The 24,068-nt window shown below is 39.0% G+C and overlaps 1 protein-coding gene across 3 annotated transcripts in view; it reads right to left on the reverse strand.

Moving 5' to 3' along the window:
• Positions 1-24,068, reverse strand: part of Vezt (vezatin, adherens junctions transmembrane protein) — a 59,788-nt gene that overhangs the window by 29,186 nt on the left and 6,534 nt on the right. For 2 of the 3 annotated variants that reach the window (XM_027392645.2, XM_027392644.2), the window contains exon 2: positions 2,209-2,343. In XM_027392645.2, the coding sequence (XP_027248446.1) occupies positions 2,209-2,343 (135 nt within the window). Of the gene's footprint in view, positions 1-2,208; positions 2,344-24,068 lie in introns of those variants that run through there. The other variant, XM_027392646.1, reaches the window with a different exon arrangement.

Below are 24,068 nucleotides of genomic sequence, written 5' to 3' on the forward strand. Positions count from 1 at the left end.
ATGTTCTGCATCCTACAGTATCAAATAGTCAGTGAAGATTTACCTCTTCATGTTTAAATAATCAATTATTAGTATATAAATTGTCTTTTGTCTTTTTTTTTTTTTTTTTTGAGACAGGGTCTTTGTGTTATATAGCCCTATCTGTCCTGGAACTTCCTATGTAGACCAGGCAGGCTTCAGAAACCTACCTGCCTCTGCCTCCCATATGCTAGGATTAAAGGCATGTGCCACCATGCCCAGCAGCTTTTGACTTTAATACATAGTCAAATCATATGTATACAAATAATAATTATTATTTTTAAATTATTTATTTGTATTTTATGTACACTGGTGTTTTGCTTGAATATATGTCTGTATGAGTACTGGGTTCCCTGGAACAGGAGTTACAGACAGTTGTGAGCTGCCATGTGGGTGCTGGAATTGAACCAAGGTCCTTTGGAAGAACAGCCAGTGCTTTTAATCACTGAGCCATCTCTCTAGCCCCCGACAAATAATTATTTTAAAATAAATTTTGTTATGCTTTATTACCAGAAAACATTTAATTTGTATACCTGTTTTATATACCTAGATACTCAGGGTTTCATAAAAATGTCTTGGGAAAAAGGGATCATGAGTGGAAAAAGTTTAAGGAGCACTGTGCTAGGGAAATGATGACCTAAGAAGAGGTTTAAAGAAGCTTAGATGATGTACTGACTCCATAACTATGTTCCTTTACGTCCATGATTAATAGATTATTTCTTTATGCAAGAAGGCATGCATCCTTGACAAACTTGACACAAGACGTTAAATGTTGACTTTCCTCTAGAATTTGTCTCTCCTGACCTGTTTTGAAAACACAATACTCAATTCTATACAACTTGTAAGAGGGAGTCTTGAGGTGGGCTGGAAGTTGGGATAGACATTTGCTGATCTTGCATAGGCCTAATGAGTTGAGTCAAGGCAGATGTGGCATGTTGTACAGGGTCATTGAAGCAGATGTTATTGTCAACCCCTTGGCTTGGGCCTTTTGCATTCTGGAGATTTTGTCATGTTCTGCTGGGTTGAGGGTTCTTGGGAGTGTGGCCAGGAACCAGGGCTTATATATCAGCAGCAACATCTTGGCACAATGCTACACAACAGTACCTAACTGTTCAATTTTTACATGTAAATTTACAAGAAACAGAAAACCTGGTAGGGCTGTGTGTGTGTGCACATGTGCGTGTGCGTGTGCATGTGCGTGTTCGTGTGTGTGTATGTGTGTGTGTATACAACTCAGTGGCAGAACAAACGTTTGCTTAGTATAGAGAAGCAGCAAGTTTAAACTGCAGCACCAAAACAAAAACAACCCTAAGCAACAACAGAAATTGGCTGGCAAGATGGCTCAGCTAGTAAGGCCTCTTGCCACCAAGCAGGACCAAATGAGTTCAGTTACCAGAACCCACAGTGGAAGAAGAAAACCGACTCTTGCAAGTTGCCAGTGTAGAAAAAAAAAAAGAATTAAAAACCACTTAATAGAGGACTGTCACTGGCAAAGTTTTTTTTTTTGTTTTGTTTTGTTTTTGTTTTTCAAGACAGGGTTTCTCTGTGGCTTTGGAGGCTGTCTTGGAACTAGCTCTTGTAGACCAGGCTGGTCTTGAACTCACAGAGATCCACCTGCCTCTGCCTCCTGAGTGCTGGGATTAAAGGCGTGGGCCACCAATGCCAGGCCACTGGCAAAGTTCTAACTAAGGTTTTAATATATTCCTTCGATCCTCTTCAGATAATTTCAATATTCAAAGAAATATGTTAATTCTCAAATCATTTTCATTTGCTCAGCTCATATAAATTAGTCACAAAAAATTCCAGGACAGCAGAAAGGACTGAAGTTTATCTTTTTTTTTTTCGGTTTTTCGAGACAGGATTTCTCTGTGGCTTTGGAGACTGTCCTGGAACCAGCTCTTGTAGACCAGGCTGGTCTCGAACTCACAGAGATCCACCTGCCTCTGCCTCCCAAGTGCTGGGATTAAAGGCGTGCGCCACCAACGCCTGGCTAAAGTTTATCTTTGAGAGTTGTATTCTATCAGTGAAATAAAATCTTATTAGTGTGAGAAGTAATTGAACTCAGGACCTTGGGCATGCTAGGCAAGCACTGCTACCACTGAGCCACATCTGGCCCTAAAAGATAGTTTACCTAATCACTAAAATAAAGAACAAAAGATTAAGCCACAGAAGTTGAGCATGCATTCTTACTTTTGGTAGGACTCTTGTGGGAGGTTTTTGAGGTCCCTCTGTAGGCAAGCATTTTTCTGTTTTTGGTGGCAAAGAAGAACATATTTCAAAATCTGTGTGTCCCAAATCCTGTAAGTACTGGTAAAGTGGAGAATTCTGAAAGAAACAGGAAAAGAAGCAAATTTCAAGATCACTAATGTTTCAAAAGTTTTTGGATCAAATTCAGAATCATATCTGGATAGTGACTTATGTCACATTTTTTATGGCTTTTCTTGTGAAAACTGAAATGATCTGCTATAGGAAAATGTCATTAAACACTAATAAATCAACCAACATGCAACAAAAATACCCAAAAAAGGAAAAGCTCTAAACAGGCACACATTTTTTGAGTGAACACTTGCAAGAAAAATGAACTTAAAATTATAAATAGTTTTAAGCAATTTTTAACCCAAATTTTTGTTCTTTAAGAAGACCATTCCAAAACAGGCAGTGCTGGCTATTGATAACTGCTATGAGGACCTAGAATGAAAGTTATTACTTAAAGCCAAGAATTAAATATATTTATTATAATTTTATGTGTAATGTTATATAACAAATTTATTACTTTATTTAGCACTAATACGCATATTACTCACCATGCTTGACACTATAAACAACTCACATTACTTTAGGAAAGCTATCACTTACATATTAGATAATGCAGATTGAGAGAGGCTGGCTTAAAATAAGCATGAGATCACAGCAGTAAGAACACAAACATCTTGACATGGGGGTGATATAGCACCCTACAGTGCCAGAACTAGGGAGGCGGAAGGGCTGTCTATTTGTTAAGACTCTGTCTCACAGTAGACAAATGAAGAAATAAAATAAAATCAACTCTGGAAGCAAAGTTTAGATTCAAATTCTAACCCTGGTTGTTATTAGCTAAGTAATCTGTGGCAATTTACAAACCAGGATGCTTTAGCTGTCTCACCTAAAACCAGGAGACTTCCATTTAATGCAAAGAGGTCTCAACATGGTGTGTACACCTTTACTCCCAGAAACTGAGAAGCAAATGCAGGTGGAACTCTTGAGTTTTAAGCCAGCCGTGGCTGCTGGTTTCAACCAGTTAGGCTTTCCAACTTGGCAGGGTATGTTTACCACCAGTTCTGGGAACTGCCCTCACTGCCTTGACTCTGGTCTATGCTGCCATGAAGCAGCTTGTAGCATACTGACCATAAACCTTTTTTGTCTGTATGAGTAAAAGCTTAATCTGCCATGCAGCATGCTGTACAGCTTGGAGACACCGTCACTGTGTACTGCAACAGGAATCCGACATGCTGTGTTCAAGCCCGACTGCCACAGTATCTCTGTACCATGGTTTGCATGAGATTGTGAGACTAGGCAGCCCACTGCAGCTCCATTTTACATGGAAATTCCTGCTCCATGCTCCCGAACCACGCGCCATTTGTAGACAGAAGTTTCTGTCCCACCTGGTTCTACAACCATTTAGCCCCAAATAAACACAGAGACTTATATTAATTATAAATTATTTGGCTGATGGCTTAGGCTTCTTACTGGCTAGCTCTCTCTTAACTATTAACTCATAACTATTAATCTATGTATTTCTATACGGCCTTATCTTACCGGCGAATGCCTGGCACCCCTCTTGCAGTGGCTACATGGCATCTCTCTGGTGGCTCCTCTCTGCATCTTCTCCCCAGAATTCTCCTTATCTGGTAGCCCTGCCTATACTTCCTGCCTGGCTATTGGCCAATCAGTGTTTTATTTATCAACCAGAAAGAGAAACATATATTAACAGCATTCAGAACATTCCCCATCAGTCTACATTGTGAGACTGTGTCTCAAAAACAAAGTCTCAAAAGATTGAGACATTCTACCCTGCAGGGAAGCTCTTTAAGCAGGGAGGTAAACAACACAAAATATTTTCAGGAAGTTCCCCAAACTGACCAAATTTACTAGGCCCTCCCTGCCAGAGAAAGCTATAAAAGCAGCTACTTCTTGTAAGACAAATAAAGCTGAGCTGCAAAGAAGACTTCCAAATGAGCAAAGCTGCAAAGAACACCAAGACCAGACTGTGGGAGAAGTTGACACCAGCCAAGATGTCTGGAAGAGGTTTAGACCACCTGAGGCAGCTGGGAAGGAAAGCTCCAACCTAATGAGCTCCCTGCAGCCTCTGCAGTGTGCTCCACATTCCCAGTTTTGTGAGCTGTCACTCTTGTAATGGTGGGCCTTGGTGATGCAGCTGTCTTTGAGTCAGTTCTGCTCTGTAAGTAACCCTTCATCCATACTCCTGTAAGCAACTCAATAAAACTCATTGGTCACCAAGTTGGACTTTTGGGTATCTGTACTTTGGTCTGTCGCGGGATCCCTATCTGGGGTAAGTAGATGTGTGTAGCATCTCTACAGGAAAGTTTTGTCACACAACACAAAGTCACCCCAATTCCATTAAACAGAAACATACTGTTATTATTAGAAGGAAATTTATTGAGAAACTTACCTTGGCTCATTAGCAAAAATTAAATTTAACCATTCTAAAGTAAAAATTAGGCAACATGTTTAAAAGTTAAAAATCTTGAGGGGCTAAAGAGATGGCTCAGTGGTTAAGAGTACTCACTATTTTTGCAGAGGACCCAAATTTGATTTCCGGAACTCATATGGTGGCTAACAACCACGTGTAACCCCAGTGTGAGGTAATCCAACAACCACATATATGAATACATGCAAAACATTCATACATTCATATGTATGTACACACACACATATAAAGAATATATATATATACATACACACACACACACACACACACACACACACACACACACACACACACATATATATATATAAAGAAATAAACAGACATTGAGGGGATAGAGAGATGGGTCAGCAGTTAAGAGCACTTATGTTCTTGCAGAGGACTCAGGTTTGGTTCCCAGCACCCACCATGGTAGTTTAAAACTCTCCATAACTAACTCCAGGTCTTGGGGATCTGATACCCTCTTCTGACCTCCACAGGCACCAGGCATGAACTTGGTAAACAGATATCCATATAAAACACCCATATACACAAAATAAACAATTTTTAATGTCTTGATTCTCTTCAATGAAACACTCAAACCTTAAAAAACAAACAAGAGGCTGGGTGGTGGTGGCACATGCCTTTAATCCCATCACTCGGGAAGCAGAGGCAGGCAGATCTCTGGGAGTTCAAGACCAGCCTTATCTACAGAGCAAGTTCCAGGATTGACTCCAAAGCTACAGAGAAAACACATCTCAGAAAACCAAAATCAAAACAAAACAAAAACCCCCAAGAACACCAAACTCTGTTAGAAAACCAGTCAAAGACAGTCATAAAACCAGCAACAGAACTGCCAAACTAAGTCATGCAAGAAGGAAACTGACTCTCCAGAACACTCTAGTTTACTCAGGAACAGCAAAGAGTTGAAATCTGGGGTGCATATGTGCCATGGTGGACATACTCATAGAATTGGAGCAAGGAAAGGATTTTAAGTTCCAAGGAGCCACTGGTTACAGGGCCTGATGGAAGGGGCTAAGTTTTAGTCATTGGAGTTGCTGGCTGTGACTAGTGGAGGGTCTGCATAGAATTGACATAACCAGAAAATTTTAGTTTGGGGAAAATTCTCTGTGACAGTGTCTGTTACTGTCATGTATACGTCAGGCACACAAATGTTCCAGGGAACATTTTTTGCTTGGGTTGAGCATAAGTGACTCATGTTTGGTACAGACAACTTTAACACAGCTAACTTTGTGACAGAATCTTAAGTATATTTGACTTGTACCATTTCACTATAAGTTCTAAACCACATTCTCACCATATCATTGTTAGTGTTCTTTCCTTATCTAGATGACAAGAGATTCACTCAGCCATCGAGATGGCACTGAATAAAGAATTTTACTACAAAGCCAACACTATGAAATATTACAGTAAACAAATACTGAGAAACTCCCTTAGCTGTCTAAATAAGTGGTTCTCAACTTGTGGGTTGTGAGGTCTTTGGGGTCGAACAACCCTTATGAAAGACCTAAGACCATCAGAAAACACAGCTATTTACATTATGATTCATAACAGTAGCAAAATTACAGTTATGAAGTAGTAATGAAAATAATGTTACGGTTGGGGTCACCACAATATGAGGAACTGTAGTAAAGGATCTCAGCAATAGGAAGATTGAGAACCACTGGTCTAAATGAAGACACCAAAGAAGCTTACTTACAGCTTTATTCAGAGAAAATATACGATTACAGGAATACATGAGAATGTCACAGAATGTCACAAGAGACAATAGACTTGGGTTTTGGGGGACTATATCCTTGAGTTACCTATTTGATGGAATTCAGTGTAAAAGACCAGGAATAGGAGACAAATGCCTTCCTTTTAATTTCACTTTTAAGAAAAATATTTTAAACAGCACAAGGAAAAATGTTTATCTCCTTATTCAATTTTTAAGTTTCTAATAGCACATACAGTTAATTTTCTTTGAGATATGGGTTTTCTATTATAGCACTAGCTGGCAGACCCAGTAATCACAATCATCTTGCCTTGGATTCCCTAGGATTATGAGCACCAGCCATCACACTCAACTTCAAATTGTTAATTGGCTTTCTACTATGTGCTGGTTTTAAAGACAGGGTCTCCCATAGCCCGGACTGGCCTGGACTTGCTATACAGGCAAGAAAGGCTTTGGTCTTTTGACCCTCCTGTTGTTTCTGGTAGCTTGCGTGTGCTGGAAACAGAACCCAGGGTTTTTCATTAGGTAAGTACAACTAAACTCTTCCCCCAGCTTCCAAATGGTTCATTTAAAAATCACCTATAATTTGTATTGAAACAATGCCTAGGGTTATTCAATCGGTATTTTCAAGTTGAACCTTGAGCTCTACCCTGCTCTGCCTTAGGGTGGCAAAAAAAAAAAACACTAGTTAGTTCATTTGTTTGGCTAGATCTTCTGAAAGGTTTACATACAAAAAAAAAACCAAAAAACAAAACTCAAAATTTGTTTTCAGAACCCTTTCTTCACAGACACTCCTAGGGGGAAGAATAATAAACAGGATGGATCAAAGTGAAGTTACTCTAGGTTTGCAGGCCATATGGTCTCTGTTAGGAAAAATCAAGCCCACTACTTCAGAGTGATAGCTATCAGAAACAGCTAACACATAAACCATGAGTATGGTACGACCCAATAAAATGATACAAAACGAAATCCGGGATTCCTACCATCTTCATGGTACAAAATCTAATCATTTTGATATTTTCACTGAGGTGGGGAGAATCAGACCCAACAACTTCAATTTACTGCCTTCTATTGAAGCTATAGCCTCCAGTGAGACCAGGTACTCTTCTGAGAGGAGGCTTGGAGGGTGAGGAGATAGGGACACATCTATAAATGCAATTTCTAAAGTTTCCTATTACATATGTTCATTTTGGCAGTTTTCTACTTGTGATTGGCAGTGCAAATGGTACCACTTCCTCACACATACAAACCCAGACCCTGCATGAACACCAAAGCACTAATCTTTATCACAGAATTCTGGATTGCAGTGTTATTTGCTTTTGAGCCAAAAGAAAATTTAAAATTTAAGCAACAAGACACAATTAAAAGCAAACTTTTTTTTTTTTTTTTTTGGTTTAAATGAAAGCTTCCAAGATGAACTGACCCAGATACATAAACATGTTTTAAGAATACAGAAGAAATGTTTAGTGAAATTTTACATTAATTTTTAAAAAGATGTATTTTTAATTTATGTGGATAAGTGTGTGCTTGAGTTTATATATGGCACCTGAGTACAGAAGCCCACAGACACCAGAAAGTACACTGCATGCCCTGGAAGAGAAGTTACAGGTGATTATGAACCACTGCTTGGGGGCTGGGAACCAAATCCACGTTGTATGCAAGACAAGTAAGGACTCTTTAACTACTGAGCCATCTTTCCAGCCCTACATTCTTTTTTTTTTTTTGTGACAGGGTTTCTCTGTGGCTTTGGAGGCTGTCCTGGAACTAGCTCTTGTAGACCATGCTAGTCTCAAACTCACAGAGATCTACCTGCCTCTGCCTCCCAAATGCTGGGATTAAAGACGTGCGTCACCAATGCCTGGTTCCTACATTAATTCTTTAAAAATGTTTGGGGCTAACATGCTATTTTTTTTTTCTCTTACACTGCTAAATAATCTTGATATCATTTGATAGCTCTCAGGAAGCCACATCCTTATCAGTAGATCTCAAAGTTAAGACCCTCTGAAGTCAAACACTGGTACAAGCTTATAATCCTAGCACTTGGGAGGTAGAGGCTGGAGGATCATGAGTTCAAGGCTAGCCTTAGCAACACAGCAAGTTTGATGCTAGCCTGGGCTACATGAGACCATTTCATAAAAACCCTAAACAATTTACCCCCTCCTCAAACAATAGAATCTTTATAGTTTAAAAACTGAAGAACCCAAAGACTGTCTTCTGTTTATATAGCTATTTATTGGCATTTATCATATCATAAATTAGAACCGAAAAACTTACAATATTTTACTTAAAAAGAGCAATAAACAGTCGGGCGTTGGTGGCGCACGCCTTTAATCCCAGCACTCAGGAGGCAGAGGCAGGCGGATCTCTGTGAGTTCGAGGCCAGCCGGGTCTACAAGAGCTAGTTCCAGGATAGCCTCCAAAGCCACAGAGAAACCCTGTCTCGAAAAACAAAACAAAACAAAACAAAACAAAACAAAAAAACAGCAATAAACATTAGGAGTAATAATGTAAGCAATGTATTTAAATAAAAAAATCCAATGAAAAATATTAATTAGAGATATTGACATATTTGGTAACCTCTTACTAGATTTGTGGCATGTTTTTAAAAGGTTTATTTCTTTTTATTTTATGTGTATGAATGTTTTGTCTGCATGTATGCTTGTGTTCCACATGTGTGCAATGCCCATGAAGGCCAGAAGAGGATGTTGGATCCTGTAGAAGTGGTGTTCCAGACAGTTGTATTGGGAGTTAAACCTGGGCTCTCTGGAAGGCGAACCGGTTCTGAACCACACAGCCATCTCTCCAGCCAATGAGGGCATCTTTTATCTGTTTTTGCATTCAATGTATTGAACTTGTTTTGTTGGTAGTTTTTTTTCCTTCCTTATGTTTTGCAGTCTATTAAATGAAGTATATAAAGAAAGGTCAGCTTTAAACAGATGTTAACTGAAAAACAAGAAATGTTTTAATAGTCTTCTCTAGTACTCAGAGTGAAGATATGACGAAATTGTCAGCATCAAACTGTATCATTCAATTTAAGATGCATTTTTTTTTTCTTTTTTTTGACAAGGTAGAATTCCCACAGCAACTGTCCTAACCACTATTATTTAGAGGTCTTGGGCCATGAGGTCTAAGAACCAATTAAATCTAAGGAAAAATCTATTTTTCATATAATGGGCATTATTACACATCGATGGTGACTTTGGAAAGCAAGTGTGGAGGTAGGGCAAATGGTTTGCTCTATCATAACTCTTTCCCTGGGTTTAATCAAAACAGAATCACAAATGTTTCAGTTGTTTTTTGAGGAGAAAGCATTAACACTGGACTCAAAGTCTAACTCTGAAGTCTTGGAGAGAATCGGTGCTGCCAAAAAGGAATATGAGAAAGCTTAGACCCAGCATGTGGGAACACTCCTCCTCAGGAAATCCTGTGGTTCACTGTTCCTGTAAATCCTAGCTGACAGAAACACACACCAGAGCACCAGAAAGAATTCTGCTAAGTGAAAAACAGCCACGAGTTTTGGGTGTGCTAAGATTTCTTTCTTTCTTTCTTTCTTTCTTTCTTTCTTTCTTTCTTTCTTTTTCTTTCTTTCTTTCCCTCCCTCCCTCTCTTCTTTCTTTCTTTCTTTCTTTCTTTCTTTCTTTCTTTCTTTCTTTCTTTCTTTCTTTCTTTCTTTCTCTTTTGGTGGCCAAAGCATATTTTTGTAAGAAAAATAAAAACAGACAAGACCCCCCCCCTTTTTTTTTTTTTGGTTTTTTGAGACAGGGTTTCTCTGTGTAGCTTTGGAGCCTATCCTGGCATTCGCTCTGGAGACCAGGTTGGCCTCGAACTCACAGAGATCCACCTGCCTCTGCTTCCTGAGTGCTAGGATTAAAGGCATGTGCCAGGGACACTCGGCGAAACCCCAATATTTTTGCTGAACAAAAAGTTCAAGAAAATAGTTCAGTCAGGTCTTATCTTTAGGGCACTTTATCCTACCTCTAACCTTGTGTCCCACATTGAGACATTAGGTCCTATCCCAATATCTCTGTATTAAGTACCCTCGCTAACTGACTGCGCCACTGGAGCACCCCAAATATCGCTGTAAATCCCAAAGCACCCATTAAACCACTCACAAATTGGTTGGAGGTTGGTACAACAGAAGTGCTATATTATAGAAGGGCCCACAAAACTGACTGAAACCAACATAGCTGAGAGGAACTGATAATGGTTTTCTGCCTTGTTATAATGACATTTCCATATCATTAGCCTTACAATACAAGATTCCCATCATGGATCTAATGGTACACCATATCCAAAAACCTACGAAAGGCAGAAATGGGGGCATTTCTATCTCTGGAACAATGTCTATCTATGTAGATAGATGACCTTATATTTGAAGTACTACTCTATTTCAGTTTTCTGAGTGCTAGGATTACAGGTATGCACTACCACAGGCAGCAAGAAGGTGAATTTCTTTACAAAATGGTGTCATACCCTCATTTAACTTCAAAAGTTAAGACCTGCAAGAGTTCTTGCTGAGCTATAGGACTATTTAAATTTCATATATTTTAAAGTGAATTCTGGTTCCCTAATAAAACTATTTCCATATCAGAAGACTCCTGTTGAAGTATCAAGATAAGAAATGTGTATCTGACTAACTGGGCCACAGGTATAAACTAGGAAAGGCATGGATATAAGTAAACCTTGTCTCCTTCAGAAATGGCTCCTTCCTAGGTGATTTCCCTGAGCTACTGACACGAGAAACACAATCAATGTCAATGCACTCATCTCTTTATAGCCATAGGTTTCACTCTTGTGGATTTAAACAACAATGGGTAGATTGGAAAACAAAACTGGTATCTGTTGGCAACATTGTTAGATATTTTTTCTTGTCATTATTTTATAAACAATATACTACACAGAATTATATTTGGTACCTAAGTATCTAGACAAGGTATAAAATACATTGGAGGATGTGTACAAGGTACATGCAAATGCAATCTCATTTTGTATAAGGAATGTGGGCATCTGTTGATTTTGCTATCCATAGGCAGGATAGAAGGCTTCATGAACCAATGCTCCACCACTGTGCTGATTGGTCAGGGCTTATTAAAACTTTTTCCATTGGGTGGTGGTGGTGGCGGCGGCGGCGCGCGGCGGCGGCGGCGGCGGCGGCGGCGGCGGCGGCGGCGCACGCCTTTAATCCTAGCACCTGGGAGGCAGAGGCAGGCAGATCTCTGTGAGTTCAAGGCCAGCCTGGTCTACAGAGCGAGTTCCAGGATAGCCAGGACTGCATAAAGAAACCCTGTCTTGAAAAACCAAAACAACAACAGAACAAAAAATTTTTTCCACTTGTGTCCCTTTCCTACTTGATCAAGTTTGTACAATATTAGTTGGATATATAAAAGAGATAAATAAATCAAATACTTTGCTGAGAATAAGTTAGATTTATTTTAAACAATTTTTTAATCAACATAATTTCACTATTTAATAAAAACTTGAAGTAAATATGTACATGAATGAGATAGAAGTTCTTGCTTATACAGAATGAAATTATGGACGAATGGTTGACACTGCAGGACATATACAGCATCTCAACATTTTTCAGAGTTGATCAATATTTTGATTTTGCTATCATCAATACTGAGAACGCTGCTTCACATAAATATATAGTACAAAGTGACAGAAATAAGGATAGCAGGTCATTTCAGAAAAATTTGGTAATTCTGTCCTATTATCAAGTCAAATTCATTTAATATTATTTTTAAATTCTAGCTGGGTGGTGGTGGCGGATGCTTTAATCCCACCACTCCAAAGGCAGAGGCAGAGACAGAGGCAGAGGCAGAGGCAGATTGATCTCTGTGATTCCAGAACTGCCTGGTTTACAAGAGCTAGTTCCAGGACAGCCTCCAAAGCCACAGAGAAACCCTGTCTCAGAAAAAAAAAAAAAAAATTAAACACTAATTAGCAACCCCCAAAACAAACTTTTAAAATCAAACACTCTACCAGTACAGTACAATCCAAAAATACATTGATACTTTCATGCTGAGGAATGATTATAAGAAAACATTCAAGCTGGGCAGTGGTGGCACATGCCTTTAATCCCAGCACTCGGGAGGCAGAGGCAGGTGGATCTCTGTGAGTTCAAGACCAGCATGATCTACAACAACTAGTTTCAGGACAGCCCCCAAAAGCCACAGAGAAACCCTGTCTTGAAAAACCAAAACAAAACAAAACAAAAACAAAAACAAAAAAAAAACCCACTGTAATTCATAACATATAATAATAAAAAGCTCAATGGAGGTGTTTCAGCCAGTGCTGGCACTGTGTGGGGTAATGGCATGCGCAGTACAAAGTGCACTTGGTGAGTGTTCACAAACGAGGTTGTCAGCCAGGTGTGATGGCCCACGCCTTCAATCCCAGTGCTTGGGAGGAGGCAGAGGCAGGTGAATCTCTATGAGTTGGAGGCCAGCCTTGTCTACAGAGCAAGTTTCAGGACAGCCAGAGCTATTTCACAGATAATCCCTGTCTTGGAAAACCAAAAACCAGAAACAAGGCTGTGATGAAGCTTCATGATACAGTATGAGTAAACCCTGATAGAAATACCTTGGAGTCATTACATATTTGATTTTTTGTTAATTTTTGGTCATTAAGCATTCAGAAAATTTTACTGTTGTCAAAAGTTTTGCGATGCTCAAGTCACAACTCACAGTTTGGATGCCATGTTATAAGCCCAGAGTCACTTCATTAGGCCAATGGTTCTGTCTCCTGTGTCTTACAGCTCAGTAACAGCCCACTGTGTTACAATGCCAAATTTTACAGCAGTATCCCACAGTTCTATCTTGGAATACTAATGACTGCTAATGACTTCACTGTAGAAAGATCAGCAGCCATTTAATCAATTAGCACTACCCAAATGTTTATTAAACCTTATTGTACATTAGCTAGTTCAGTAACTCTGGTACTTTTCCACTGTTAACTTCTTTCTGTGGGTATATAACAAAAAGGCAAATTATTTTACCTATAAAAGGATACCAAGTCATTTGCTTATCCTCACAGATGTTTTTTCTACTGCTTTGCTATTTTTAAATTAAAAATTTAACTGAAAGATATAAAAGGAGAAGTAACTTTGTTTAGCCAATCCTTAGTACTTAGCCCTTTTCTTTAAAAAAGGAATGAACATTCTTTAGCTTGAGAAAACCTTTCCTCAAAATGTAGTATGTATTTATATATGCATGGATAGCTTTTGAAATGTTTATACAAAATGGAAATGTATTTTATTCATTTTTCTGCACCTGGCTTTCTTCCCTCACTACACTATGGTGGTCTCTCTATATTAGGAGTAATATTCTATTTCTTTCTTTCAGGTATTTTATTCATTTTTTTGCACCTGGCTTTCTTCACTCACTACACTATGGAGGTCTCTCTATATTTGGAGTAATATTCTATTTCTTTCTTTCAGGTGTTCTCAGAGCACTTCAATTCCTTGTGTCATCACTTAGCCTGCCTCCTACCATTGGGAGAAGTACACTACAGAATACATTTGTGGGAGCATTTAGTAATTGTTAAAATCCGAGTAAACTCGGTAGTGGCCCACACCTGTAATCCCAAATGTTGGGATTACAAAACTGAACAGGAGGATCAGGAGAGGTCATGGTCGGCTATGATTGAAGGTGACTAGCAATAGAGAAACATGGATGGTACCTGCATTCTTGGCTTCAACAATTTGATGGTGTTGTTTACTGAAATATAAAATGGTGGCAAAGTAACAATCAGAGGAGGAAAGCAGTAAGTTATAAGTAAACTTGAGCCACACATATTAGTATGAGTGTATTACCAGCACTCATGAGACAGAGGCAGGAGGATCTGGACTTCAGGGCCAAATTGGGCTCCACGGGGAGGACCTAACTAGAAAATCCAAGGGCTGGGAAGGAGTTAAGGAGATGCCTTATGATAGGCTATGTGAATTACATCTTAGCCATGAGGAGAGTTAGCCTACTAAAAATATAGATTCACGTTTTTAAGAGTACAAATAAAGTGGCAGACCCATATGGGACACAGGTATGGACAATGGGGGCTGGAGAAATGGCTCAATGGTTAAAAGCACTTGTTGCTCCAGCAGAGGACTTGGGTTTGGTTCAAAGCACCTTACAGGGTGGTTTACAAGTCACCTTCTGATTTCTATGGGCACTGGACATGCATGGAGCACAGACATACATGCAGGCAAAACTTTCATATATGTAAAATCAAATAAATAAATCTAAAACAACAAAAAAGAAATCTGGTACCCGGGCAGTAGTGGCGCATGCGTTTAATCCCAACACTTGCCAGGCAGAGGCATGAGGATCTCTGTGAGTTCGAGACCAGCCTGTCTACAAGAGCTAGTTCCAGGACAGCCGCCAAAGCCACAGAGAAACCCTGTCTCAAAAAACCAAAAAGAGAAGAAGAAGAAGAAGAAGAAGAAGAAGAAGAAGAAGAAGAAGAAGAAGAAGAAGAAGAAGAAATCTTATATATCGCTGGCAAGGGTGGGAGAACAGGTAGTTCACGAATTTTAAGTATAGGTAAGAAAATATAAATGTGTATATCCACTTCGAATACTAGGTGTCTAGCTTTGATAACCCTGAATTATTTGAGCTACACATAAAGGTATGCATGTAAAAGAATATATTAATGTAAACTTGCTTGAAAAAAATGTACTCAGCATAAGCACTACTGATAAAGAAGGTATCAGTATCCAATTAAGTGCTAGTTAGCAAATCAACAAAAGTGTCTTGGGCTATTTTCCAAAATAAAACTAATCATTTAATTTCTCAAATATGTTTTTATTTAAAGCATCAGTACTATACTTAAACCACACTGTTGGATCTGGCAAAATACTATTGTCAAATGTTAGTTACGAGGGCTTGCTAGGCTACATTAAACACAAAAGTAACAGGAAAGCTGTCACACTAGCTACTACTCCTGCCATTCGAGGAACAAAGCATTGGCATAGAAACCTGCAGCTGTAAGGTGTAGGAAGGAACTGTTATACAGACTTCCCAACTACAAGATTCTGTGCTCATCCTGGTTCAGAGGCCCAGGAGGGATTTCTATTCCCATTACTGAAGTTATCAAATTACTAACTTTTAAAAAATGTATATTAATTCATATGTGGAACAAAGCAAGTCAGTTACATATTTTCAGAAGTTTATACCATGCCAACAATACCTCTAAAAAGATCCTGGTTTCAAAATAAGAATTTTAAGGAACAGGCACTGAAAATTAAATGGATATTTATCTGCAAATCACCATTTATTTGTTATTTTAAAACACTAAAAAAGCCCTTTTACCTTTGAATGTAACTGATCAAACAGCTGTAACATCATGGCACAATAGCATAGACCTGTAGTTCCCAGAGAGTCAGAAACTGAGGTGGGAGGATCATTTGAATCCAGGGTTTGACACCATCTGAGGCAACGACAAGCACCTTTCTTAAAAAGCAGACAAGCCATAGGTCTAAACATGATTATCATACAGAATGGAAAGTTATCCGGGAGAGGCTGTTAAGAATGAAAAAGATAAATACCCTCATTTGCCTTGACTTCCTTATTTGTTCCAGGATAACTTCAGAACATATAAAATGAACCGAGGAGGAAGACTACAATTGCCAAATTATGCAACTATTTTCTCAAATTTCAAATGAAGACTTTACTTAAAGAATCAAAACCCAAGTCAAGATCAACAAACTGTACAATGGAAAATAACTTTCTTTTGCTATAGAAACCAGTATCCATTTCCTTGTCTTTAACACAGTAAAAATTTATAAAGTAGAATCTAAAATGAACTCCTCACTTTCCACTCTTAAAGCACTGGGAAATATCATAGGCTAGTTTCCTGCAAGATTACAGTTATAAAACAACAGGAAATATTTGCCAGAGCTTGCATATTTAGTGCACCTTTTAAAATAACACTTATTCCAAAAGCCCCAATTCAAAACATTTAATTGTTCCATAACATCAACAGAGACAAAACCTAATGGCAGAAGTTAAAAATATTAAAAGGCCTATAAAACAGTCCAACTAAGCTACTCACAGACATTATCATAGTTTCAAGGTCTCCAGTTTCCTCAATGAAAACTTTACTGTCTCTGGTCCATATCTGATGCAGACTTGTTTCTGTGAGGATTCCCACTTGTATCTTCAGAACTACAGTACAAAATGGCCACTGGATTGGAGGGTGTGTCTGTCATTACTAAGCATTTTTCTGTGAGCAGTGCTTTGAAAAAAAAAAAAACCTGACCATCATTTCTTTAGTGCTGTTGTTACTCAGCAACAGTGGAAGGTAACGGGGAGAGTGGGGATTAAAAATATCTTCAAAGGACACCAGTGTACATTTAAAGGTTTGCTTATACACCAGTAGAGCCGGTGAGACAGATTCATACATCTTCTTGGATGCCAGCTTCTAAAAATTTTCACTGAAATGACTATCAGTTAATCTTACATGAGGTGCTATGAGTAAAGGTTTTTAAAGGAGTAATTTTCAGCTTTTGTACACTATCTAAATAAAAAACAAAATAAAAATCAAACATCAAAAAGGAGAAAATTGACTTCTGTAGCTTATAGATTCAACCAACCAAAAATAAAGATCAACAGTGAACTGCTCTTAACTAAGAGGAGAGATGCTAGCAAAGGTGGAATGAATCTTCCCTGGCCTTGATACTATCAAAGTAATTAAGTGATAATATGTTTGGTGAGGTCCTTGGTGCTATCATTTTCAGTTGATCTTTCTTTAAAAAAAGACCAGAAGGTCAAATATATTTGACATAATGTTGTGTGAGAAGAACATACAAATAACATTAAAATGAAGTTTGGTGGTAGCGCACGCCTTTAATCCCAGCACTCGAGAGGCAGAGGCAGGTGGATCTCTGTGAGTTCAAGGCCAGCCTGGTCTTCAGAGTGAGTGCCAGGATAGGCTCCAAGGCTACACAGAGAAACCCCCGACTCAAAAAAAAAAAAAAAAAAAGAAAGAAAGAAAGAAAGAAAGAAAGAAAGAAAGAAAAATGAAGTTTGGATGCTAAGAGATATCAACTTTATTTTTCTTCTTTGCCTACTCCATGTTTGAAAAATGAACACAAATACACATAACCAAAAATTAAATAAAGTAAAAAGAGCACAAAGGAGATTCTTTGTAGTTATTACTTTTATTTATCTATGAAGTGGTGGTGGCTGGTGGGCATGTCAGTGCCATGGTGTGTATATGGAGGTATTTGGGGGTCCATTCTCTCTTTCCATCATGTGGGATCAAACTCAGGTCATCAGACTTGGCAGCCAGTGTCTACCTGATGAGTCATCTTGTCAGCCCTCTATGAGGTTCTTAAGCCTACTCTGTGGTTCTTAAAGATATAAAAGAAACCTTTTTCTCAAAATGACTGTTCCTTTTCTTAGAAAGTCTCAGACACTAGGGATGGTGGTACATGCCTATTATCTTGACATTCTGTGAGTGGAGGAGGCAGGAGGACCAGGAGTTCCAATTCCTTCTTGGATACTAAATAGAGTTCAAGGATAGCCTGTCATTAAAATAATAGTAAATAAATAAAAAACCAGTAAAGCAAAGCAAGATATACTGAAGTAGAAAGTCCATTTTCAATAAAAGTTTTAAATTATATGAAATTAAAGGTTGTGAATCAGATAGATGATTCCCCTATTAAAACTTAGGCGCTATATCCTATCCGCTACACTGATTGTAATGTATATTTAAATACAGGATGTCTGTGGATATCTTATTTCAAACTAAAGAGAGTGGGTACATAGGTTTCCTAATCTGTGGTTTAGCATCCTGGAGTTTCAATAGATACTAGAAGCAATATTCAAAAAGTCCAGAGACAAAAGACTCCTTGTAGCTTGGACCTTATTCTCCTAAATCATTAAGGCAATATTTACTGCTGAGAACTTGGGGAAACACTTGGTACAAAACCAGAGAAAACTAGAACTAACTAAGTCAGCCGTTCCAACCTGAACATGCATTGAACACAAGTTGATTCTCTTCTTGTAGTTCCTAATGAATGTGTTTCCAAAAGCCCAGTCTCATTCACTCCATCCACCAGATAGCCTCAAAACACTTAGAACAGAAATATTTCATACTAAGGACTCACCTGGCATAAAGGATGATCTCACTATAACTTGGGGACAAGCACTGGGAATTATGTGATTCATTCAGATTCTTACTGCTAATGAATGTAAGTCAGCCTCCTAACTCAGAGCCTTTCAATGATGTTTTGTAAAAAATGAAAAATTTAAAGTAAGTGCATAAAGTACCATGGCAACATTTTTAAAAGTAATATAGGCAAAGAAACGAGTGGTGGCACAGGCCTATAGTCTTTGCACTTAAGGCAAGGGGATCTCTTGAATCAGGAATTTGAGGCCAGCATGGGGAGTGTAGCAAGAGCCTGTGAAAAAAAAAAAAAAAAACAAACAAACAAACAAACAAAAAAAAAAACAGAGAGCAAACACACTACATGCATCACAGCCTCAGACAAGGAGACTTCATGTTAATAAATGCAATACAAATACAGAAGTTGGCAGCCGGGCAGAGGTGGTGCATGCCTTTAATCCCAGCATTTGGGAGGCAGAGGCAGGTGGATCTCTGTGAGTTCGAGACTAGCATGGTCTACAAGAGCTAGTTCCAGGACAGCCTCTGAGAAACCCTGTCTCAAAAAAAAAAAAAGAAACCCAAAACAAAAAAATATCCACCACCACCACCACCAAAACAAATACAGAAGATGGTTGGGTGTGGCTGAGTGCAAAAGTGCTTGTGTAACTCATGGGCTAGTGGCTGCATCAACAGGACCACAAAATAAAAATCTGATGACTTTTTTCAAATGTCTAAATTTTAAAAGTAAATCAATAAATCTCTATTTGAGCCCAGTGGGTATGTAATGAAGTAAAAAAAATCACAGAAGCAAATGGGGAAAAACAGAATTGCTTTCTAACACTAATTTTTATAATTCACATCATAGTTTCTTTTGATATATCTGGTGATAAGATAGTTTTAGTGGTCTCCCTTTCATGACAATGGGTTGTGACTTAAGACAGATGATAGTCTTTTATTACAGTGGTAAAAGTAGCAATGTTGCCATCCTTCTCAGCTACTATTTGGAACTAGATTTTTTTTTTTAACAATAGGATTTAGGGGTTTGTTCTACAAACTGAAAGAAAAGACTCAATTTTAAGGAGACACTGGTTACGTATAATTATTCCAGACAGCAAACTCCATCAACAAAATAGCAAATGACACCTATACCTGTGTACATGCACTTCCTTCCATTAGTCATTACTCAAATCAATAATGTCAGTAGGAAAGAATTTACAATAACACTTTGCACAATGCCCTTTGTTCTTTAAAGAAGGATAACAGCTTTTAAAAATATGATGAAAGGTTTACTCAAGTGAGAGAGGGATTTTTAAATGCTCTCAAGCCACTTTCAACAGGCGATGCTTGTGAGAATCGTTTCCTTCATTTTCATTCATTTAGCCGAGTTGTTGCTCTGGGCAGAAGGGGCACAAGCTGAATGCAGTGCCAATGAAGGGTTAACAGTCCACGAGTAGTAGAAAAGATGTGGGTTAGAAAAAACACTAAAAATGTTCTTTTCAGTTAAGAATAAAGGAAAAAAGAAGAAAAAATTCAATGAATACCAAAAAGCCTTTGAGAGTAAAGCGTCTAATGGAGAATTAGGTTACCAAGAGACAAAATTTGATGGAAATACAAAAAGGTTCCTCAAGCTGAGCATGATGGTGCCTACCAGTAACTGGAGCACTCAGGAGGCTGAGGCCAGAGGATCACAAGCTTAAGGACAACCTGGACTAAAACTGGTCTTTGGTTGTAAAGGTCTTATTTTCAAGTATTTTCCTATCTAGGAGTATCAAGATTTAACAGTGAATGGAATTATTCAAACTTTCTGCAATTAAGTTACTGTATAAAAACATGACCCAGGTATTGTGAACCCAAGATTTGGGAGGCTAATACAGGAGGATCTCAAGTTCCAGGCCAGCCTGGGTTATACAGTGAGGTCAAGAAGGCCAGATTAGGCTATGTAGTAAAATCCTGTCTCAAAAGAAAAAAAAAATGAGAAATTAAAAAAGACCAAAATCAGAACTTTAATGTATTTCTAAGGTGAGTAGAGAAAACTATCTCTCAAAATAGCTTAGTTAATGTGACAATCATCTTGGTATTTCAGTATTTATTTTGCATCTTACTCCTGTCAGATATGGTCCTTGTCCATCATTTTCTAAATATTTTTCCTTTTTTTTTTCCTGGTACTGAATGCAGGACCTATATATGCTAAGCAAGTACTCTTATCACAGTATCTTCTAACTCAGGTTCTGCAGCGGTTTAGCTTCTGAGTGGTCAAAGACTGTCCTTAGGGTAGGCAGAGAGAGCCCCCAAATTCTCTTCCCTTAGTGACAGAATGGCTAGTAGAATGTCCTGATTAAAATAAATAATCTTAAGGCTGGGCATGGTGGCTCATGCCATTAATCTCAGTACTTTCGAGGCAGATCTTTGTGAGTTTAAGGCCAGCCTGGTCTACAAGGCCAGCCAGGACTACACAATGAGACCCTGAAGCCCCCCCCCCCAAAAAAAAAAGAAAAAAAAGAGATCTCAGAGGAATCATCAGGCTCAGATCCTAGGATGAGGCTCCACTGTGGAGGTGCACAGGAATCTAGCCCCGAAGAACTGACAGTGCTAAGATCCTAGGGCACGGACTGGGAACCAGGCCCAAGAATTCTTCTCTTCCTTTCCTTCTTCAGTGCCTCCTCTATACCAACATTCAGAATATGAGGACTCAAAGCTGAGCCCTGGAATGACTGAAAACACAATAACTAACTAATAATTCAGGAAAGATACCCCGAGGAGAGGGTGGAGAGGTGGCATGGGTTAACAGTTTTCACTGTTCCTCTAAAGCACCCAAGTTTGGTCCCCAGCACCATCAGGTAGCTCACAACCACTTGCAACTCCAGTTCCTTGGGATTCAATGGCTCTGTTGTCCCATAGAAGCCCATACCACACATATACACATAATTAAATATAAAACTAATTTTTTTTTTTTTTTTTGGTTTTTTGAGACAGGGTTTCTCTGTGTAGCTTTGGAGCCTATCCTGGCCCTCGCTCTGGAGACCAGGCTGGCCTCGAACTCACAGAGATCCGCCTGCCTCTGCCTCCCAAGTGCTGGGATTAAAGGCATGTGCCACCAACACCTGGCTAAAACTAAATCTTAAAAAGATACCTTGAGTTAAAAAAGAAGGGATATTCTTGGGATACTTTCCAAAACTAAACCTTTTTTTTATTTTAATGAGTATGAGCCTCTGTGATAAAGTCTGTGACATGTATGAACCAGACTTTTGACAATGAAAACTCAGAGTGCACAGTATTACACCAAATACATGAAAAACAATGATGCACTTTCTCAGAGGAGAGGCCAGGACTTTGGCAGATGTAGAATCTGGTTTATTGAGCCCCCACTGCACCTCTCACGTTCCAGCGTTATCTCTTGTATTATGGACACAGGTGAGCTATACTTGACACTGACCAACCTTGCACTTAAACTTGTGGATATAGATTAGAATTCTCCCATCTGGGTGTACATGTCAGAGATCTGAGAGAGTACATATTCTCTTCCTCTCTTGGCTGTTTTGGCAGAGGGTTTCACTAAGAAGTTCAGCCTGGTCTCAAGCTTGCAATCCTCCTGCCTCAGAGTCCCTAGAGCTGGGCATTGCACCATGCTGGGCTTTTCTTCTTTATGCCCAAGTATTTTTGCTTTATGAGGACAGCAACAGAGACAGAGCCTAATCTGCATTCTAACAATAAGTTAACCACCGATTTCTAATGTCAAATTCCTTTCCGATTTGGGGACATAGACAGGCTTCTGTTTTCTACACTAGGGTTTATGGCTTATATAGAAGCAAAACAACTCTCATTTCAAAGGGATTAAAAGATCATTTATTCAGGGGCAGGGGAGATGGCTCAGTGGTAAAGCAATCCCATACAAGCCCAGAACACAAGTTCAAATCCTGAGAATCCATATAAACCAGGCACAGTTGCTCACTCATGTCTGTAATTTAAGAGATGGAGAGATGGGGGGAAAAGCCACAATCTCCCGATGCTCATGGACTCGATAGCCTGGCATCCACAGTACTGAACAAGATACTCTTGTCTCAAACAAGGTGGAAGGTAAGAACCTATAACCCATTTGTCCTCTGACCTCCATTTGTGTGTTGTAGCATGTGCACACACACACCAAGGAACATGAATGCTAGCATACACACAGACATATACACACATACATCATATAAACACACACAGAAATACATACAAAAGAGGTAATTTATTGTGGAGTCAAATGCCAGTGATGGTGGCAGGAGAACACAGATCCAGGGTATCCCAGACACTATGGAACAATGTTGTGATATTTTGTTTGTGTTCTGACAAATAAAGCTTGCCTGGAGATCAGAGGGTGGAGTTAGCCACTAGGTACCACAGAGGTCTGAAGATCTATACAGACAGATAGGAAGTGATATGGCTGGGTGGAGAGAAGTAATAAGGTGGGGTGTAGACAGAAGCTTGGCCCTTTTGAGCCTGAGAAGTCAGGAGAGGTAAAAGTGACTGTGGCTGGTCCTTTACTTCTGTGACCTTTCTTTCAGCTTTTACCCTGATATCTGCCTCCAGGTTTTATTATTAAAACTAATTAGGATATTGCTTCAGTCCAACATGGTAACAGTTTCATGAAGTTCTTAGAGTAACAGAATAATGGGTATTTTAAATCAAGGTTCCCGATCCTGATCTCTGTTATTGGCCTCAGATACTATCTAATGACATTCTTACCTTTGAGTTGGTGGAAGCTAAGGGGTCTGTTTAAACATTCCAAGAAGATTTAACTAATAATCACAAGGATATTATATCACACACAGAGGTGGGCAATAAATCATTATTTAGAGGGCCAAAGACAGCCCAAGATAAATTTGGCTCCCAACCTGTAAGATTCTAGCTCTATAGTCAGTCAGTTGGTCCTATAGCATGTTTAGCATATGTGTAGCTTTTCTTTTCTGGTGACTTTGTTTCACACAGATACAGTATCTAGAAACAGGGCCAATTAGCAAAGCCTGAGTACAATACACTGGCTGAGTGAGAGTCAAATCATAGCTCTCTAAGAAATGTTGTGCCTCCCAAGTTTTCTACTCAGTGGGGTTTAACTAGGTACTGTGCACAGCCTTTGTGAGCCAGGCCTTCCTGAGTCCTGGGTGAGGAACCTCCTGGTAGTGTTTGGGGTTTGAAGAATCCCACAACCATGGGTAACTCATGTATGGTTTGAGGACTGCTTTGGATTTGTTCCCCCCACCCCCAAACCTTGCAACTATTCCTAAAGTTGAACATGATAGAACAGACCTAAGGCCAGTAGTGTATGAGTCAACATTGAACCATTCTTTGGGGTGTTCTGGAGAAAAGCCTTTCCACTTGTTGGCTATGTATTCATGTATGTATAGGTACATAACTCATTGTGCTTGGTGGTGTTGTAATATGTTCTAGACCATCACTGAAGTCTACAATCCAAAGTTTGGATACTGACTTTGCAAAAAACTTAACTGACATTTTTATGATATCCAAAGAGGTGACACTACAATT

The sequence above is a fragment of the Cricetulus griseus genome (genome assembly GCF_003668045.3).
Source record: "Cricetulus griseus strain 17A/GY chromosome 1 unlocalized genomic scaffold, alternate assembly CriGri-PICRH-1.0 chr1_0, whole genome shotgun sequence".
Taxonomy (NCBI): Eukaryota; Metazoa; Chordata; class Mammalia; order Rodentia; family Cricetidae; genus Cricetulus; species Cricetulus griseus.